This window comes from Colius striatus, chromosome Z (assembly GCF_028858725.1).
Source record: "Colius striatus isolate bColStr4 chromosome Z, bColStr4.1.hap1, whole genome shotgun sequence".
Lineage (NCBI taxonomy): Eukaryota > Metazoa > Chordata > Aves > Coliiformes > Coliidae > Colius > Colius striatus.
The window spans coordinates 37725939-37741916 of record NC_084790.1 but is presented as its reverse complement, the minus strand read 5'-3'; the positions used below and the strand labels follow the sequence as shown (position 1 = coordinate 37741916).

Sequence of the window (15978 nt, the reverse complement as noted above, 5' to 3'; positions counted from 1 at the left end):
CTGTGCAGCCCAGGATGCTGTTGGCCTTTTTGTTGAAAGGGCACATCTACTAGACCTGCTGCTGCACAATGATCCTAACCTGACTGGAGACAACACCTCCATTGCAACTGTGATTTTATTAAAGGCTGTTGAAGGCCAGGTCAGGCAGGAAGTAACACATCTTCTCAAGGGGCAGAAAATTCTTATCCAACACATCTCCTCCACAAGAAATAATGGATAATTTCTCTCTCTTCTGCAGTCAGCAAGCTTCCATTCACCATCAGCATTAGTGAAAACCACAAAAGAAACTCTTTGTCTCTACCAAATGACTGAAAGAGATGTGCTTTAAATCTGAACCTCTCCACTAATTTAGTGTGAGACGTGGCTGTGTATCCAAGGAGCCAGTGGGATGTGAAAGCCAGAAGAGTGACTCAGAGGGATAAAACCTTCTCTGCTGTAAGACAAAATGAGACTTGGAAATATATCTCAGTATAAAAAACAAATATTTAAGGGAACAAACAGTGAACGACCCAGGCATAGTTATGATGTCCACAAAGATTCCATGCTGTACTTCCTAATCCTCTCAAACTGTTCCCTGCTCTATTGGCACATGGGTTTCTGCAGTTTGCAGAGTCCAGCCCTGTAGTGGTTTTGTCTAGGACATGTTTTGGCAGCCCTGGGGCTACAGGGGTGGCTTCTTTAAACAAAGAGCTGCCAGAAGCATCCCCTGTAGCTGACAGGGCTAGGGTCAGTCAATTTTAAGACGGACCTGCAGCTCACCTAGGCCTAGCCTATTGGTGATGGAGATAACACCAATGTGAACAACGTATTTAAGAATCAGAAAAAGTTGCTGTGTGGTTGCTAAATGGCAGCAACAGCAGAAGGGAGTGAGAATATGAGAATAACTTAAGGTGAGAAAACTTGTATATTCCAGTTTTTGAGGACTGGAGAAAGGCCAGTGTCACTCCAGTCTTTAAAAAGGGCAGGAAGGACAACTCAGGAAACTACAGGCTGGTCGGCCTCACCTCCATCCCTGAAAAGGTGATGGAACAACTCATCCTGAATGTTATCACTGAACATATGAAGGATAAGATGGTTGTCAGGGAGAGTCAACATGGATTCACCATGGATACACATATTTAACCAACCTGATAGCCTTCTATGAGTGCATAACCAGCTGGCTAGACAAGGGGAGAGCAGCGGATGTCATCCGCCTTGACTTCAGCAAGGCTTCTAACACTGTCTCCCACAACATCCTCATCAGAAAGCTCAGGCAGTGTGGCTTGGATGAGTGGACAGTGAGGTGGATCGAGAGCTGGCTGAATGACAGAGCCCAGAGGGTGGTGATCAATGGCACAGAATCGAGTTGGAAGCCTGTGGCCAGTGGAGTTCCACAGGGATCAGTTCTGGGGCCAGTCTTGTTCAACATCTTCATCAGCAACCTGGATGAGGGAAGAGTGTCTCCTCAGCAAGTTGGCTGATGACACCAAACTGGGAGGACTGGCTGATTCCCCAGAAGGCTGTGCTGCCATTCAGTGGGATCTCGACCAGCTTGAGAGTTGGGCAGAGAGGAACCTCATGAGGTTCAACAAGGACAAGTAGAGAGTCCTGCACCTGGGAAGGAACAAGCCCATGCACCAGGACGGGCTGGGGGTTGACATGCTGATGAGCAGCTCTGTAGAGAGAGACCTGACTGATAATAAACTAACCATGAGCCAGCAATGTGCCCTTGTGGCCAAGAAGGCCAGTGGCATCCTGGGATGCATCAAGAAGAAAGAGTGTGACCAGCAGGTCAAGAGAGGTTCTTCTCCCCCTCTACTCTGCCCTGGTGAGGCCTCATCTGGAGTCCTGTGTCCAGTTCTGGGCTCCTCAGCTCAAGAGGGACAGGGGACTGCTGGAGAGAGTCCAGCGCAGGGCCACCAAGATGATCAGGAGTATGGAACATCTTTCACTTGAGGAAAGGCTGTGCCAACTGGGGCTGTTTAGTCTGGAGAAGAGCAGATTGAGGGGTGATCTTATTAACATTTATAAATATCTAAAGAGTGAGTGTCAGGAGGTTGGGACATCCCTCTTTTCTACAGTAGATAAAACAGGACAAGGGGTAATGGGATGAAGCTGGAACACAAAAAGTTCCACTTAAACATAAGAAAAAAGTATTTCATTGTGAGGGTGACGGAGCAGTGGCACAGGCTGCCCAGAGGGGTTGTGGAGTCACATTCCTTGGACGTCTTTAAGATCCACCTGGACATGTTCCTATGCAACCTGATCTAGGTGAACCTGCTTCTGCAGGGGGGTTGGACTAGATGATCTCTAAAGGTTCCTTCCAACTCCTACCATTCTATGATTCTATAACATCTTTACAGACACCATGGTCAATGGAGAAGGAGGGGTAGAAGGTGCTTAGGCACTGAAAGAAAGACTTCTGTGTGACCTGTGGTGAGGACCATGGTGAGGCAGCTGTAGCTCTGCGGTCCATGGAGGCCACTGGGGAGCAGAGATCCACTCGCAGCCTGTGGAGGACCCCTCACTAGAGTGGGTGGAGGCGTGAAGGAGACTGTGACTCCGTGGGAAGCTCACTCAGGAGCAAGCTCTTGGCAGGACCTGGGAGCCTGTGGTCCTAGATACCTTAGGATTTTTTTTTTTCAAAGGATTTTTGAGCTTGGCAACACAAAGTCAGTCTTGGTTTGAAACTTTATATGTGCAATTATGCCTCTGATATCTCAGAGGAATCAGAATTATTTCTGAATTTGAAAGCAACATGCTCAACATTCACAAGATGCTAATTTACCCTCATTTTAGAAAGATGATTCAAATTACAAATTCCAAATGCACACAGGTGTTGATATTTGACTGCACCATCATTCTCACAGGTTCAAGAAATTTTAAATTACTTTAAAATTTGAGATAGGTGTGAAGAATAATTTGGCTTTGGATTCTCCCAGCCTTGAATATCTTTCTGTGTGAGTTACACTGGTCTGACTATCCTCTGAGGGCAGGAGGAAACTCAGAACCACTGAGTGTCCATTTCTCAGAAGAATGTTTCTTAACACAATTGCTACTGCGTTGTTACTTAAAACATGTTTATTACCTATAATGTTAACATATGTAGGTGGAAAGATACCCTATCGCTACTTGGTGAAAGCCAGGTGCAGAATATGTTAGCATCTGTTCATGGCTTATCTCTACTAACTCTGAAATTATCCAGGATAACTTTTGGCAATGCTTCAATGAAAAATCTTTTTCAGAAAACACAGACAGTACATTTTCAGAAAACCATGACAGACAAACACTGGCTGTCATGGTTTGACATAACAGCCTTCTCTGGTAAGGGGGAAGGGTCTGTAAAGATGGGTTCTGTAAAAATTTGCTCAAAACTCTCCCCAACTCTGAGCCAGACCCACATTTGGGACTGAGCCAATTAGATGCCTCCATGATCACTTTTCAAGAAAAAAGTCAGAAGGGGAGGTTTCTTCCCGTTTCTTCTTCTTCTGTCCCTTCTTCTTCTTCAGCTGGTGGTGGTGCAAGAAGTGGGAATAGTGAGAGAAATAACCATGTAGACTCCAAGGTCAGTGATGAAAGAGAGGAGGAGGTGTGCTGGAGCAGAGACTCCCCTGCATTCTGTGGAGAGAACTGGTGAAGCTGAGATCTGTTTGCATTTCTTTAAAGATCCCACATCAGCGGAAGAGACTCATTTTGATAATGACCCCGAATCAGGGGCAGAGACTAATTTTGCTAAGAACCTCAAGCCAGGGGCAGTAACTATGGCTGAAGGAGCCTGTGTCCTGTGGGAGGGACCCTATTCACTTCACTACAAACCCCGAACCACAGACGGTGATTCTCTTCATTAAAACTACGGCCGGAGGAAGCCGTGTCCCATGGGAGGGACCCCATATTCACAGAAGCTGTAACAGGAGGAACCCACCCCAAAGAAGATAATTAAAATTATGCCCAGAAGAGGCTGTATCCCATGGGAGGGACCCTGTATCTACAGAAGCTGAAACCATGGCGAAGAATCCATGCCAGAGATATTCACCAAGGACTGTGTCCCATGTGAGGGACCCTGTATCTGCAGAAGCCACAGCTGCTGGGAACAACCCACACCAGAGAAGTTCATTAAGGACTGTGTTTCGGGGGAGGAACCCCGTACCAGAGCAGGGGAAGAATGCCAGGAGTCGTCCTCATCTGAGAAGACAGAAGCGGCAGAGCCCACCTGTGAGAGACTGACCACATCCCCCATTCCCTACCCACCCCGAGTCGTTGAGAGGGGAGGAGGTAGAGATATCAGGAGCAGTGAGTTGGGCCCGGGAAGAAAGGGGGAGGGATGGGGGAGGGAGATCTTAAAGTGCTGGTTGTATTTTTCTCATCATCCTACTCCCTTTTTGCTTTTATTCCGTTCTGTTTCCTGTAGCTAGTAGAGTAAACGTTCCCGCTTTCCTCTCTAAGTCGAGTACTGGAGTCTGTTTTGCCCAGAACCGTAATTGGCAGCGAGCCCTCCCTGCCCTTGTCTCAAACCACAACAATCTTGCTTATCTTTTTACTCTCATTTTGCTGGAGCTTCTGCCATCTTAATAAGAGTGGGAGTGAATGGGGGGCAGAGAGTGAGATACTGTTGTGGTGTTTCTTTGCTAGCCCGGCCAAACCATGACACTATCCAACTATGACCAGGAAGTCACTAACAGAAGAAAGAGTTTTTCCCATGACCTCAAGCTGTCCTCTTCCTTTGCATAAACTGGCAGAGGTTGGAAGGGGCCTCAAGAGACCATCCAGTTTAACTCCCTGCTAAAGCAAGTTCCCCTTGATCACGTCACACAGGAACATGTCCAGGCAGGTTTTGAAAACCTTCAGAGGAGTCTCCACACGCTCCCTGGACAGCCTGTGCCAGGGCTCCCTCACCCTCACGTTAAAGAAATTTCTCCTCAGCTTCAAGTTAAACTTCCTGTGTTCCAGTGTGTGTCAGTTGAGCTCCATCTTCTTGACATCCATTTTTTAGGCATTGATAAGATCCCTTCTCAGTCTTCTCCAGATTAAACAGTCTCAAGTCTCACAGCCTTTCCTCATCCCCTCATTATGTTAGTAGCCCTCTACTGGACTTATTCTGGAAGATCTCTGTCACTCTTGAACTGGAAAGCCCAGAACTGGACACAGGACTCCAGATGAGGCCTCACCAGGACAGAGTAGAGGAGAAGCAGAATCTCCCTTGACCTCCTGACCATATTTTTCTTGATGCATCCCAGAATGCCATTGGCCTTCTTGGCCACAAGGGCACATTGATCGCTCATAGTTAGTGCATTATCAACCTGGACTCCCAGGTCTCTCTCCACAGAGCTGCTCTCCAGTAGATCAACCCCTGGACTGTACTGCTGCATGGGGTTGTTCCTCCCCAGGTGCAGGACTCTGCACTTGCCCTTGGTGAACCTCATGAGGTTCTCCTCTGCCCAACTCTCAAGCCAGTTGACATCCTGCTGAATGGCAGCACAGCCTTCTGGGGAATCAGCCAGTCCTCCCAGTTTGGTGTCATCAGCCAACTTGCTGAGGGTATACTCTGTTCCCTCATCCAGGTTGCTGATGAAGATGTTGAACAAGACTGGCCCCAGAACTGATCCCTGTGGAACTCCACTGGCCACAGGCTTCCAACTCGATTCTGTGCCATTGATCACCACCCTCTGGGCTCTGTCATTCTGCCAGTTCTCAATCCACCTCACCATCCATTCATCCAAGCCACACTGCTTGAGCTCTCTGATGAGAATATTATGGGAGACAGTGTTAGAAGCCTTGCTGAAGTCAAGGCAAATGACATCCACTGCTCTCTCCTCACCTAGCCAGCCAGCAATGCCCTCATAGAATGCTGTCAGGTTGGTCAGTAGGATTTCTCCATGGTGAATCCATCTTGACTCCCCCTGATAGCCATCTTTTCCTCCAGGGATGGAGGTGAGGCTTACTGACTTGTAGTTTCCTGGGTCTTCCTTTCCTGCTCTTTTTGAAGATTGGAGTGACACTGGCCTTCCTCCAGTCCTCATGCACCTCATCTGTGCTCCATAGTTGTTAAAAAATGCTCAGCAAAATTTCCCTGGGTGAATATTCATTTCTCTCCTATTGGAGGCCAATAACCTGAGAAGCTTTCCTCATGAGTATTCCTTATGCTTTGAAGAAGAACTGGTGTGAATCTGCTATGTTTCACACTACACAACTCTCACCTGTCAAGTTGAATGGATCACCACATGCCCTGTCTTTACATAGGTTTGAGTTAGTTACCTGGTCATGATGGAGCTTTTCCCCTAAGCCACCAATTTTCAGTGGCTTATGCCCTCCTGAAGTAGCTACTTTCAAGGATTAGTTCAGCTGTGCTTGCTCTCAGCTCAGCAACTCTGAAAAGTCAAAAAAATAATGTTCATCTTTTGCTGAGGTTTGGATGATCACATTATACAAAATAACTAATTTAGTTTTCATGTGTAGCCATCTTCACTAGAAATAAAAAATAAAAGGAAATACAGTCTTGCCTATTCTTACCCAAAAGTATTTCCTTTCAGTCGGAATTAATTATAAAGAACAGGTTTTAGGTTATGTTCGTTTGTGGGGTTTTTTTTAGATAGATCATTTATTTGCACAGAAAACCATTAGGAAATATTACTCAAGATGACATAGCTAACATAGTCTCCTGTGTGCCTGTGGTTTGGAAAGTCTTTTGTCACATGATCACTGAGCACGGTTACACAGTCATCAACGTATATATATAAATGTATATATAAAATATACACACCAAGTTGTGTGTGTATTTTTTTTCCACAGTTGTGTGTGTATATATATACGTGTAGATATATATTCCTTAATCTTTGAAATAATAAAGTCTGCAGAGACATCTTCATGGCAATTCACAGAGATTACAGGTATCTTTGGTATATTTTAATAGCTTTTTTATTGTTGGAAAAATGTTAACAATTTAATTTAGTGTTTCACTTCATTGTGGCAGAAAAGATATGAAAAAGTCTCTGTCAGTCCTGTTTTGAGTACAAAGCAATAATGTTAGTGACTTTTTTAAAAAATTATTTTCAGTAAAACCAGATTAAAAGGAATGTATGCAGAATCAGGTGTCAGATCGAGTCTCAGTATAAGCATCACCTGAGGAATGGGGAACTTCCAAGTATACTCTCAGCTAGTTGATGAGTTTGTGGGGCACTAAAGAGAACTCATACACTGAAACTTTCCATTTTAAGACAATACAGTATTCTCCTGCTCCTCAGAATGTCTTTTGAGTGGCTGACTCTCAGAATCCCTGCCATTAAGAAGGTGAATCTGTTAAATGTGCTCACTCCTGTCAAGCTGTAACAAGCACATGGTGTTGTGCCCTGTCTAGTCCAGTGACATTGTGTATCTGACAGACAAAAGAGGGTGTTTTTTTGTAAGGCACACTGGAAGACATGGAGGCACTCACCTCTGTATTATTACTAAATGCCTAGCAGCCTTGATTAAAAGTGAGGTGTAGCTGTGCTGAACACCCTACAGAAGTCCTATTACTGTCTAATGTAGCATGGTAGGAAAAGGAGAAAAAAACAAAACCACTCCAACCTCATTTTTTAAAACTAAAAATCTGACCTGGGAAACACTGGCAAACCCTCAAAGAAAGTCTTGTGACAGCCTTGAGAGAGAAAGATTTCCCAAAGCTGACTCTAGCACCTTAACTCCAAAACAATCCCACTTCTCTAAAGCATCACTGGGAACCCCAGTATCTGATATCCGTATAATTCCACCAATTAAAAAACAAACAAACAAACAAACAAACCTTGGCTACTTTTAGCTTTCTGAACACTGGTGGAAATGTGTATACAAGTTTCACTTTTAAAGGGAGCATTGGCAAAATGCTGCCTAAGAAAAACATTTAACAAAAGTTTCTTTTATAGAGGAAGATAGCAATTTCAGGCTCAAAAGGACAGAACTCATTGTGTATAAGACTAACTAAAATGAGAGACCTTACTTCAAAATGAGCAATTAGCAGTGACATCCTAAGTAACATGCTCAAGTGAAACCATTTGCACATTACCACTGCTGCCCCAGAGGGTGTAAGAGGAATACTCATACCTGCACAAGGTGATCAGATTGACCACTGCTAGCAGGATTTACAAGGAGACAGGCACCAAAGGTACAAGAGTAAGTCTAATCTAAATTGAAATGTCATTTGATGTTGGGACATAACTTACGCCCACACATGATAAACAACAAATGCATATATTATTAGTGTTGGTTCATGTTATTGGTGTTGAAGACATTGAACAGGGCAGTCTGACAGCCCAGGTTTTAGCCTGAGTCTGAAACAATAACAAAAATTATATTCATCTTTCCCCAAATAAATTATTCACATCTTCTTTATTAGTATTAGCTCACAGATACACACCATCTCTGCCAGCTCTGCAGCCTTTTTGTTAGGAATCTTTCTGCTTTGAGCTCACTCCTTGCCTCAGGCACTGCATTCAGCAGCAGACCAGCCTCACCCTTGCACGTGAGGGTTTATGTGCTGAACTTATTACAGCAATGAACTACAGTTTATTTCATTGCTGTTTAAAAAAAAATTGTAACATTAAAAAAATACAAATCGGCACCCTTCTTCCCAAAGACTACTACATTTTCCCTATCTGGATATCTGATTTTCAAAGTAGTTTGACTTATTTTGATACCTAAATAGGGCTAGACTTTCCAAAGTGTTCCATATCCAGCAGTTCTTATTATAGTCAGATTTTCTAAAGAATTCAGGTATCGCAGTGCCAATTTTTTTGGGCGAAAATAAAAGAAGAAAAAGGTCATTTACTGTAGTGCTGACCAGGGAGCTAAACTCTTTCAAAAATCTGGCCCTGATATGCTACAATTTTGTAAAGTCTTCAGACTTTAACTAGGCTGACTCCTCCAGTATTTACACACAAAGACAGTGATGTCTACCACTTAAGGACATCTGGGAAATAGACACAATACAAGCCCAATTCTTTGTTTATATTAGTTGGCAAGCTGTATATATTAAAACCAACCAACCAAACAAACAAACAAAAGGATTCCTAATCATCAGATATTAATATTTTTCTTTCTTCATGCAGACCAACTCAACAGTCGTAATATTATTTTCACAGGGCACTGGAACTTTACACTCTGATAGTAAAAAAGTAACACAATATAGTGCAACAAGCTCATCCCATGAGCATCCATGGGAAATTAGCTAAGAAGCTGACTCTTACCCATGTATTCCTCCGAAATCACAGTGCCATAAAAATTAAATATTATTGTTTTTACATCAGTAGTAGTATTACACATTGGGGACTAGGTTTAGGCTTTCCTGCCTTGAAGCAGTTGACTGAAACTTGAAAGAGAAGTGGCAAAAATCTGTGTCTTTGCAGAAGGCAAAAGTAAGAAAACAATGTGAAAAGAAGCAGTACACGTGCCAAATTCTGAGAGTACAAGATTTAGAGAATCCCAGCCTAATCTGTTCCCAACTGCACTATTCACCACACGGTGTCTAAGGATTTGTTTTAAGCCCTTCCTAAAGTGTCTATCATTCTGCTTCTGTGTCTACAGCAAATGTATCATGTAACTGTAAATAACTGTTAAAATGAGTTTAACAGCCATCAGGATGTTTTGAATTTGAGCAGGACAGCTTTTTTCCCCCTTAATTTAAGAAGTTGTAGTTGTGGCCGTTTTTTTATTTACTTTACTTTTAACTTCACAAACAGATTTCTCATTCTGCTGCTTTCCTGGGATCACAAAATTCACCCTTGTAAGGTGAGCCCTGAAGGAAAAATTTAGAAATTTGACTATCTTTTTTTCTTTTGACCCATGGAAACTCCCAGTCAGCTCCCATTATTGAAGATGAACTGGTTTTATCACTTCTTTCTCCATATAAACTTTTGCAATGTAAGTTTCACTTACATTGCTAATAAAAATGCAAAGAGAAAGGAAAAAGAAATATTAAAGAACTTTTTAGTGTCTTATCTCTTCTTTTTGATGTGAGAGTAAATGGCAGTTTTCCTTCACGCTTAACGACTCAACATTTGATATGCTGCAGAACAAGGCAGAGATGTGAGTTACCTGGAACTATACCTCTTCTCAGTGTTTTCACAACAAGGACCCAGCCACAGGATTCTCGGAAGCCCACAATTCCAATAGCCTTTGGCATAATGTAAATGGGATTTAAATCGTATATTGCTGCACACAAACTGTCTGGACGATTTCCCTCTTCACATCTTGATGCAAGTGGATTTTCAAATGTTTGCACAGATTTTGAAAAATTGCTCCCATGTAGAACTGGCCACTTCTTATACAGCAAAAGAAGTAGAAAAAGAATGACTGAATCAGTCAGTACACCTGAAATAACACAGTATTAAAAAATGAACATAAAAAGTGTAGCTAACAAAAGTAAGATAAACACAGTGTTAGTGTATTAGTTCATCTCCTCTATAATACTACAATTATTTTGTTTCCAAGTTTTAAACTGTTTTAACTCAATGTTTAGGAATACCTTTCCCCTAAGTCTGTCATTCTGCAATGATTAGGGGAAACAGGTATACTAGCACAGTGGTGGAATCTTTAAGAACATCTACACACTTCCAACTCCAACTTCACATTCCTAGTATTTTAACACAAGTTACTAATTGTCTCATTCACAATCACCATCTGCCTAATTTCCTCGAGTACTTAATGGTAGCTGTTATGATAACCAAGGATCATGGGACTAGATCCCTACGAGACAAGGTTAGACCAGTAAAATTAGCCATCTGTCCAGTAAGGGCTTTAAGACCAGGCTGTATTTAAGTATTAAGTTTCCAACTGTACAGGCATTTGTTTTTTTCTCACTAGAGCAAGAGAATGCACAACATTGGTTCTAAAGAACACCAACATAAATCTTTTTAACGCTGTGGAAAATGTTCAAAAAGGATCTGTAGCTGTCAACACTTTGTGAGCTGAGGCAGACTTTAGCAAACTTGTTATATTATCCATTGATCAATTCCAGTGAACTCCACAATAAAAATTAGGATTGGCCAGTCTTGGACATCAGTATTTTCCCTTAGTACCACAATTTTTCAGGTACATAGAATATCAAACTTCACCATGCAGCGCGTCCCATCTGTTTATGTTTTTGCTTGCTGTCTCATATACTGCAAACTGCAGAGGCTGTAAAAGCTACTCAGAGTCCAGGTTTTTAACTTTTAAACATTAAGGATCACGTACCACCTTGATCAACTTACAAAACCCTGTAAATGCTGTGGCAACTCTTTCACAGGTCACAGGTAACATTCAGCCAGAAGCAGGACCACGAAGTACTCCACATCATTCTTGGTATGAAATAACTACGTTTCTTGAAAATGAAATTATTGCATCACAAGCTGTTTTACTTTCACATTTACTACTTTATGCCTTGTTTTACTTGCACCACACACATAAACGTCACAACCACAGCACAGCCTTGCCGACAAGAAACCGTGTTACTGGCACACAAGTTCACCTGACTCCTAAATTTTCACACGCAGTACCACAGGTTACGGACTCGAGGGAAAACAGACACAACTGTTGCAAATCCCTTCCGCAACAGTCGGGTCCTGACCTGTAACTTGAGTAAATCCACCAACGTTGGGTGTAAAACACCAGAGAAAATAGATCGTACGCCGATTCTGCAACTTCACTGCTCTCAGTGATACAATGCCTGCCACTGCCTGGGCATCTTCTCCTACCTCCGAATGGGAAGACAAAGCAGGGGCCAGCAGGGAAGGGCTGGATATCCCGTTTGGCCCCGCCGCAGGCTCAGTCCGCCCGGAGCTGACGGGCGAGCTCATGTCCCACAGGAGCGTCCTGCGGCGGTTACTGCCCGACACCGCAGTCCAGCCCAGCGGCCACGACAGTCTAGACAAGACGCGAAACTTGCGCATCCGCGGGTGCGGCGCCGGACGGGCCCCCCCACCCTCTGTCCGCGCCATCCACCCTACCTTGTCGGCGGGGGATACTCCTCCGCGGAGCCGCCGCACAGCCACTGCACGACGACAGGAGCAGGAGCCGGAGCAGGAGCGCGACGAAGCGGCGGCTGCGATGGTGGCAGCGGCCCGGCACCTCCATCCGCGCCGCGGTCCCCCGCCGCCACCCGCGCACGGGGAGGGGGGCCGGTGCCCGCGGACAGGGTTCGCCGCCGCCTCCGCGCGTCCCCTCTGGGCAGGAGCAGGGTGCGGGGCGCAGGTCGGAGAGAGGCGAGCGGAACCGAGCGGAGAGGCGCTGGGGCTCGCACCGGCGCCGAGCAGGGACGGGGCGGGAGGGAGGGGAAGGGAGAGAAGGCTGTGTCCGGCCTTGAGATGGGATTACCGCACGCCGCGGCTGGGCACGGCTCGGCACCGCCCCGGCCCCGGCCCCGAAGGAGGGTTCGGGCGTCCCCAGCAGAGTGCTCCCCGCACCCTGTCTCCGGGAACCCGGCACCGCCGGGCGCCGTGGGGCTGCTTGCCACCCCTTCCTCAGCGGAGACTCTTTGCCCGTGCGTGCCGACCCCCTGCGCACTGGGATAGCCTTGGCCCGCCCCCGTCGCGCGGAACCGCAGCTTGGCGGCTCCTCTCCCCGGGACGCATCGGCGTTGACACTTCGGTTTAGCGGTCCCACTTTTTTTCACCGGTTTCCCTGGGAGGGACGGGGATGAAGAGGTGGCCAAGTCCTGAGGCGAAGGCGGAGCTGGGGAGAAGATTCAAGTAAGGAAGTTGTTGTTAAGAGGATAAATTAAGGTTTAATCTCCCCAGATGGAGGCTGAGACTTAGCCAGCCACTCAGACAAATATAGAAACCCCTGTGGAGATTAGTAGGGATAGGGAGGGATAGAGGAGGAAGAGAGGGGGAAGCCACGGAGGTTGGAGATACCACAAAAATAAAAACAAGAAGGGATGAGCAAGAAGGAGCCCAAAGCATCCCTTCAGAGCAATGCAGCATTGGTAGGACAAAAAATCCAATCTCTTTGGTCCAGTGTCTCATTGTTGAAATTTAGCAGAGGAAGGTGCACAAAACTTCCTATTAGGCAGATGGGGAATTATGTGCTCTCTGCTTAAGGTGTCTTCCTAATCTTGGTTAGTTAGAGATCAGTTTAAACTCTGAAACATCGAAGTTGTTATGTCTTGAGATTTTGTGTTGGCTTTGCTTTGAAAATGAGATTGTTTTGCTGTTCACTTTGATAACTTTGAGTGGCTTTGATGTCCATATAAATTACATATGTTTACATAATTCCTTTTTGAATTTTATTAAATTCGTAACACTGATACTCTGTTCAATGAGTTCCAGGCTGTATTTTTATGACATTTGGGGGGAAAAAACAGGATATCAGAATTAAAACTATCTCTCTGCGAGAACAATGCTGAGACACGAGAATAAGGAAAGCTGTACCCTTTCGGGGTATGAGAGGAGGCAAGGAAATGGTGATGAAGTGTTTTTGGACAAAAGATCAGAGGAAAGGAAAGTTCTCACAGGAGACAGTGAAGAGGACAGTGCTCATATCCCTCAGGGACAAGGCAAGGAGACAAACCCAGTCCTCTTAGAAAGGGCAGCATGTGAGAAAATGTGCTTGAGGCTGCAGGAATTTCAAGTGAGTAGTTTTGCCAATGTATTTGAGATGCTAGTGGTGTGTGTCTCATACCTTTGTTGCCTCTTTTTGTAGAGCCTGAGGAATTGCAGTTTGTTTGGGAGAAGTTCAGGGCCCATGGCAGGAATCCCCAGCAGGATCAGGAGCTGCAGTGTATTGTGAAACTGCACCAGACGATGAACTGTGGACTTCACATTTGCCTACAAGTCACATGGAACTGCTTCTTCCTCAGTAAAAGATGTCAGAACAATCATGAACAGAAATGGAGAAAAGCTAGATCTGTACTTTATATATGGCTGAAACAATTTTACAGTGTGCTATCTTTTCCCCTTCCTTCCTTCCTTCCTTCCTTTGACAAACTGAGGCCAAATTGATTGGATCACAAAAATTGATACATCTGAGTTTCAAGCAGTTGTAAGGTTCAGAAAGATTTTGAAGTTTTGGAAGATTAACTCTGCAACCAGGCAAGCTGGAAACCTGTATTTCTCTAGGATGGAGTGTGAAATTCAGTTCTGGGTGAATGTATAGGTGGTCCTCTTGAAAATCCTACCAACACAAATAATCCACTGCAAGCCAACTGAATTCCCATTCAGTAAAAGAATGAATCCCAGTGGCTTTTTTACCTGTAAGATTTTCACACTCTCCTCATTGGCATAGTCCCTAGCTGTCTTCCATTAGTGTACAGATTAACATGAATAATGCTTGGCACACATTTGTTATTGCAACCTCTGTCCAGAGGGAGAGCATTTTACTGGAGTATCTAGACTAAAAATTTAGAACTAGGATTTAAAAGACAAATGTACACCTTGCTTTTAATTGATCTGGGAGAATGGACTTCTGACAATGCTGAGTTTTGGGATGGATTCATTTGCCAGCCCCACAAAACAACTTCTGAGATACATCATCCTCTCATAGATGAAAAAAAATACCTTTAGCATGGAAGGCTCTGCTGTGCTGGTGGAGTGCAGCTGTTACTAATGTCACACCACACGTGCTTATTCATCCAGTTGCCTCTCCTTAGTCTCAGTTGAAACACGTTTTGTCTAGGTTTGGCTTTAATCAGTGCTCTGTGACTGGCTCCAGCCATCTTTATGCCAGTGGTGAGATATTTTTGCCATTGAGAGTGTGTAGATGATCTGTTAAATAGCCATCATGGGTCTGGTTCACTTGTGGTCGAATACAGTGGTTGGTAAGGACTAAGACACAAAGTTTTGGAACTCCCCAAGTCCAGGAGTCCACTGGTGGCAGAGGAAGTTTTCCATCATTATCTGCTGAACATACTTCACCAAGGAAGATCGTTAATTAAGCCAGTACCTGCATTTTGATATACTAGCCCTGGGTTCAGGTCAAATATTCGATCCATTCTCCCATACTGTAGCTATAGGAGGGAACAGGGATGTAGTCCACATAGTTTCTTACTCTGGGAAGCAAAAGGATACAGAGCATAGAGTTTTCCCCTGATATCTCTTAGAAGCAACACATATACATACAGGAACACAAATGTAAAGAATGTTGTCCTGGGCAGGCAAGAGAAACACTCTCACACTTTTGCATACCTAGACTCTTCTAAAAACCCTACATCCAGAAAGGTTGTCTCAATGCAACTTCTATCTGTATTACACTGGTATGTCACATGATTTGCAAGTTCTGAAATCAAGAGCTGCCCTTTGTCTTTGAAAAGCTGAAAACTGATATGAATGTAAAGCACCAAATGTTCAAATACTCACTTCCAGCTTTTGGAAGTCCACTGTAACATGACTTCATTTTGAGGGTAAATTTCATAGTTGACACATCGAGTCTCCTGATAAAGTGGTTTTAGCATATATCTAGATAATTTTCATTTATAGTAAAAAGGAGATCCCTATAATTCTTCTCAAAACCTGATTTTGCAACAAATCACCAAGGAAGCAGTTTACTGTGAAAGGATCTAAAGCAGGAATTTTACTCTGAAACTATTTGGTAAAAGTGAGAAGGCTTTTCTCTGTGGGCAGTTAAGTGAGCAGATTGAGAGAGTGTAGGAGTTTGGCCAGTGGGGTTAGCAGACTTTTCCACTGTGATTCCTGGAGGAAGAAAAGCCACATCTTTGTCTTAGGGCTTGTCTTCAATTGAAAGATATTTGGGATAAAAGGACCGTGTAAATTTACAGCATTTTCCAGAGTAGCTCCATATGTGGACACATTTAGTCCAGAATAGAATTAAAAGAAAACCAGTGAAGAAGTCTTTTGAGGTGGAAGTATAAAAACGGAGGCACTACAATGAAATGGGATATTTTATTTATATTTCAGTGTAGGGCTTAGTTTAGGAAATTAGGAATCTCTACATTTATGTAATTAATAAAGAATGAATTTTGCTCTCTTTAACTGAATCCTCAAAAATCTTGTTGTTCTCCCTCATCTTTCTTTCTTGATAAAGTGTGTGGTGGTTTAG

The 15978-nt window shown here is 44.0% G+C and overlaps 1 protein-coding gene across 2 annotated transcripts in view; it reads right to left on the bottom strand.

Annotated features, from left to right (window-relative positions):
• The window catches only part of EGFLAM (EGF like, fibronectin type III and laminin G domains), an 85270-nt gene extending 72697 nt beyond the window's left edge, over positions 1–12573 (bottom strand). For both annotated transcript variants that reach the window (XM_062019017.1, XM_062019018.1), the window contains exon 1: positions 11934–12573. In XM_062019017.1, coding sequence (XP_061875001.1) covers positions 11934–12060 — 127 coding nt within the window. In that variant the 5' untranslated portion in view covers positions 12061–12573. The remainder of the gene's footprint in view (positions 1–11933) is intronic.
• Between the last annotated feature and the right edge of the window lie 3405 nt (positions 12574–15978).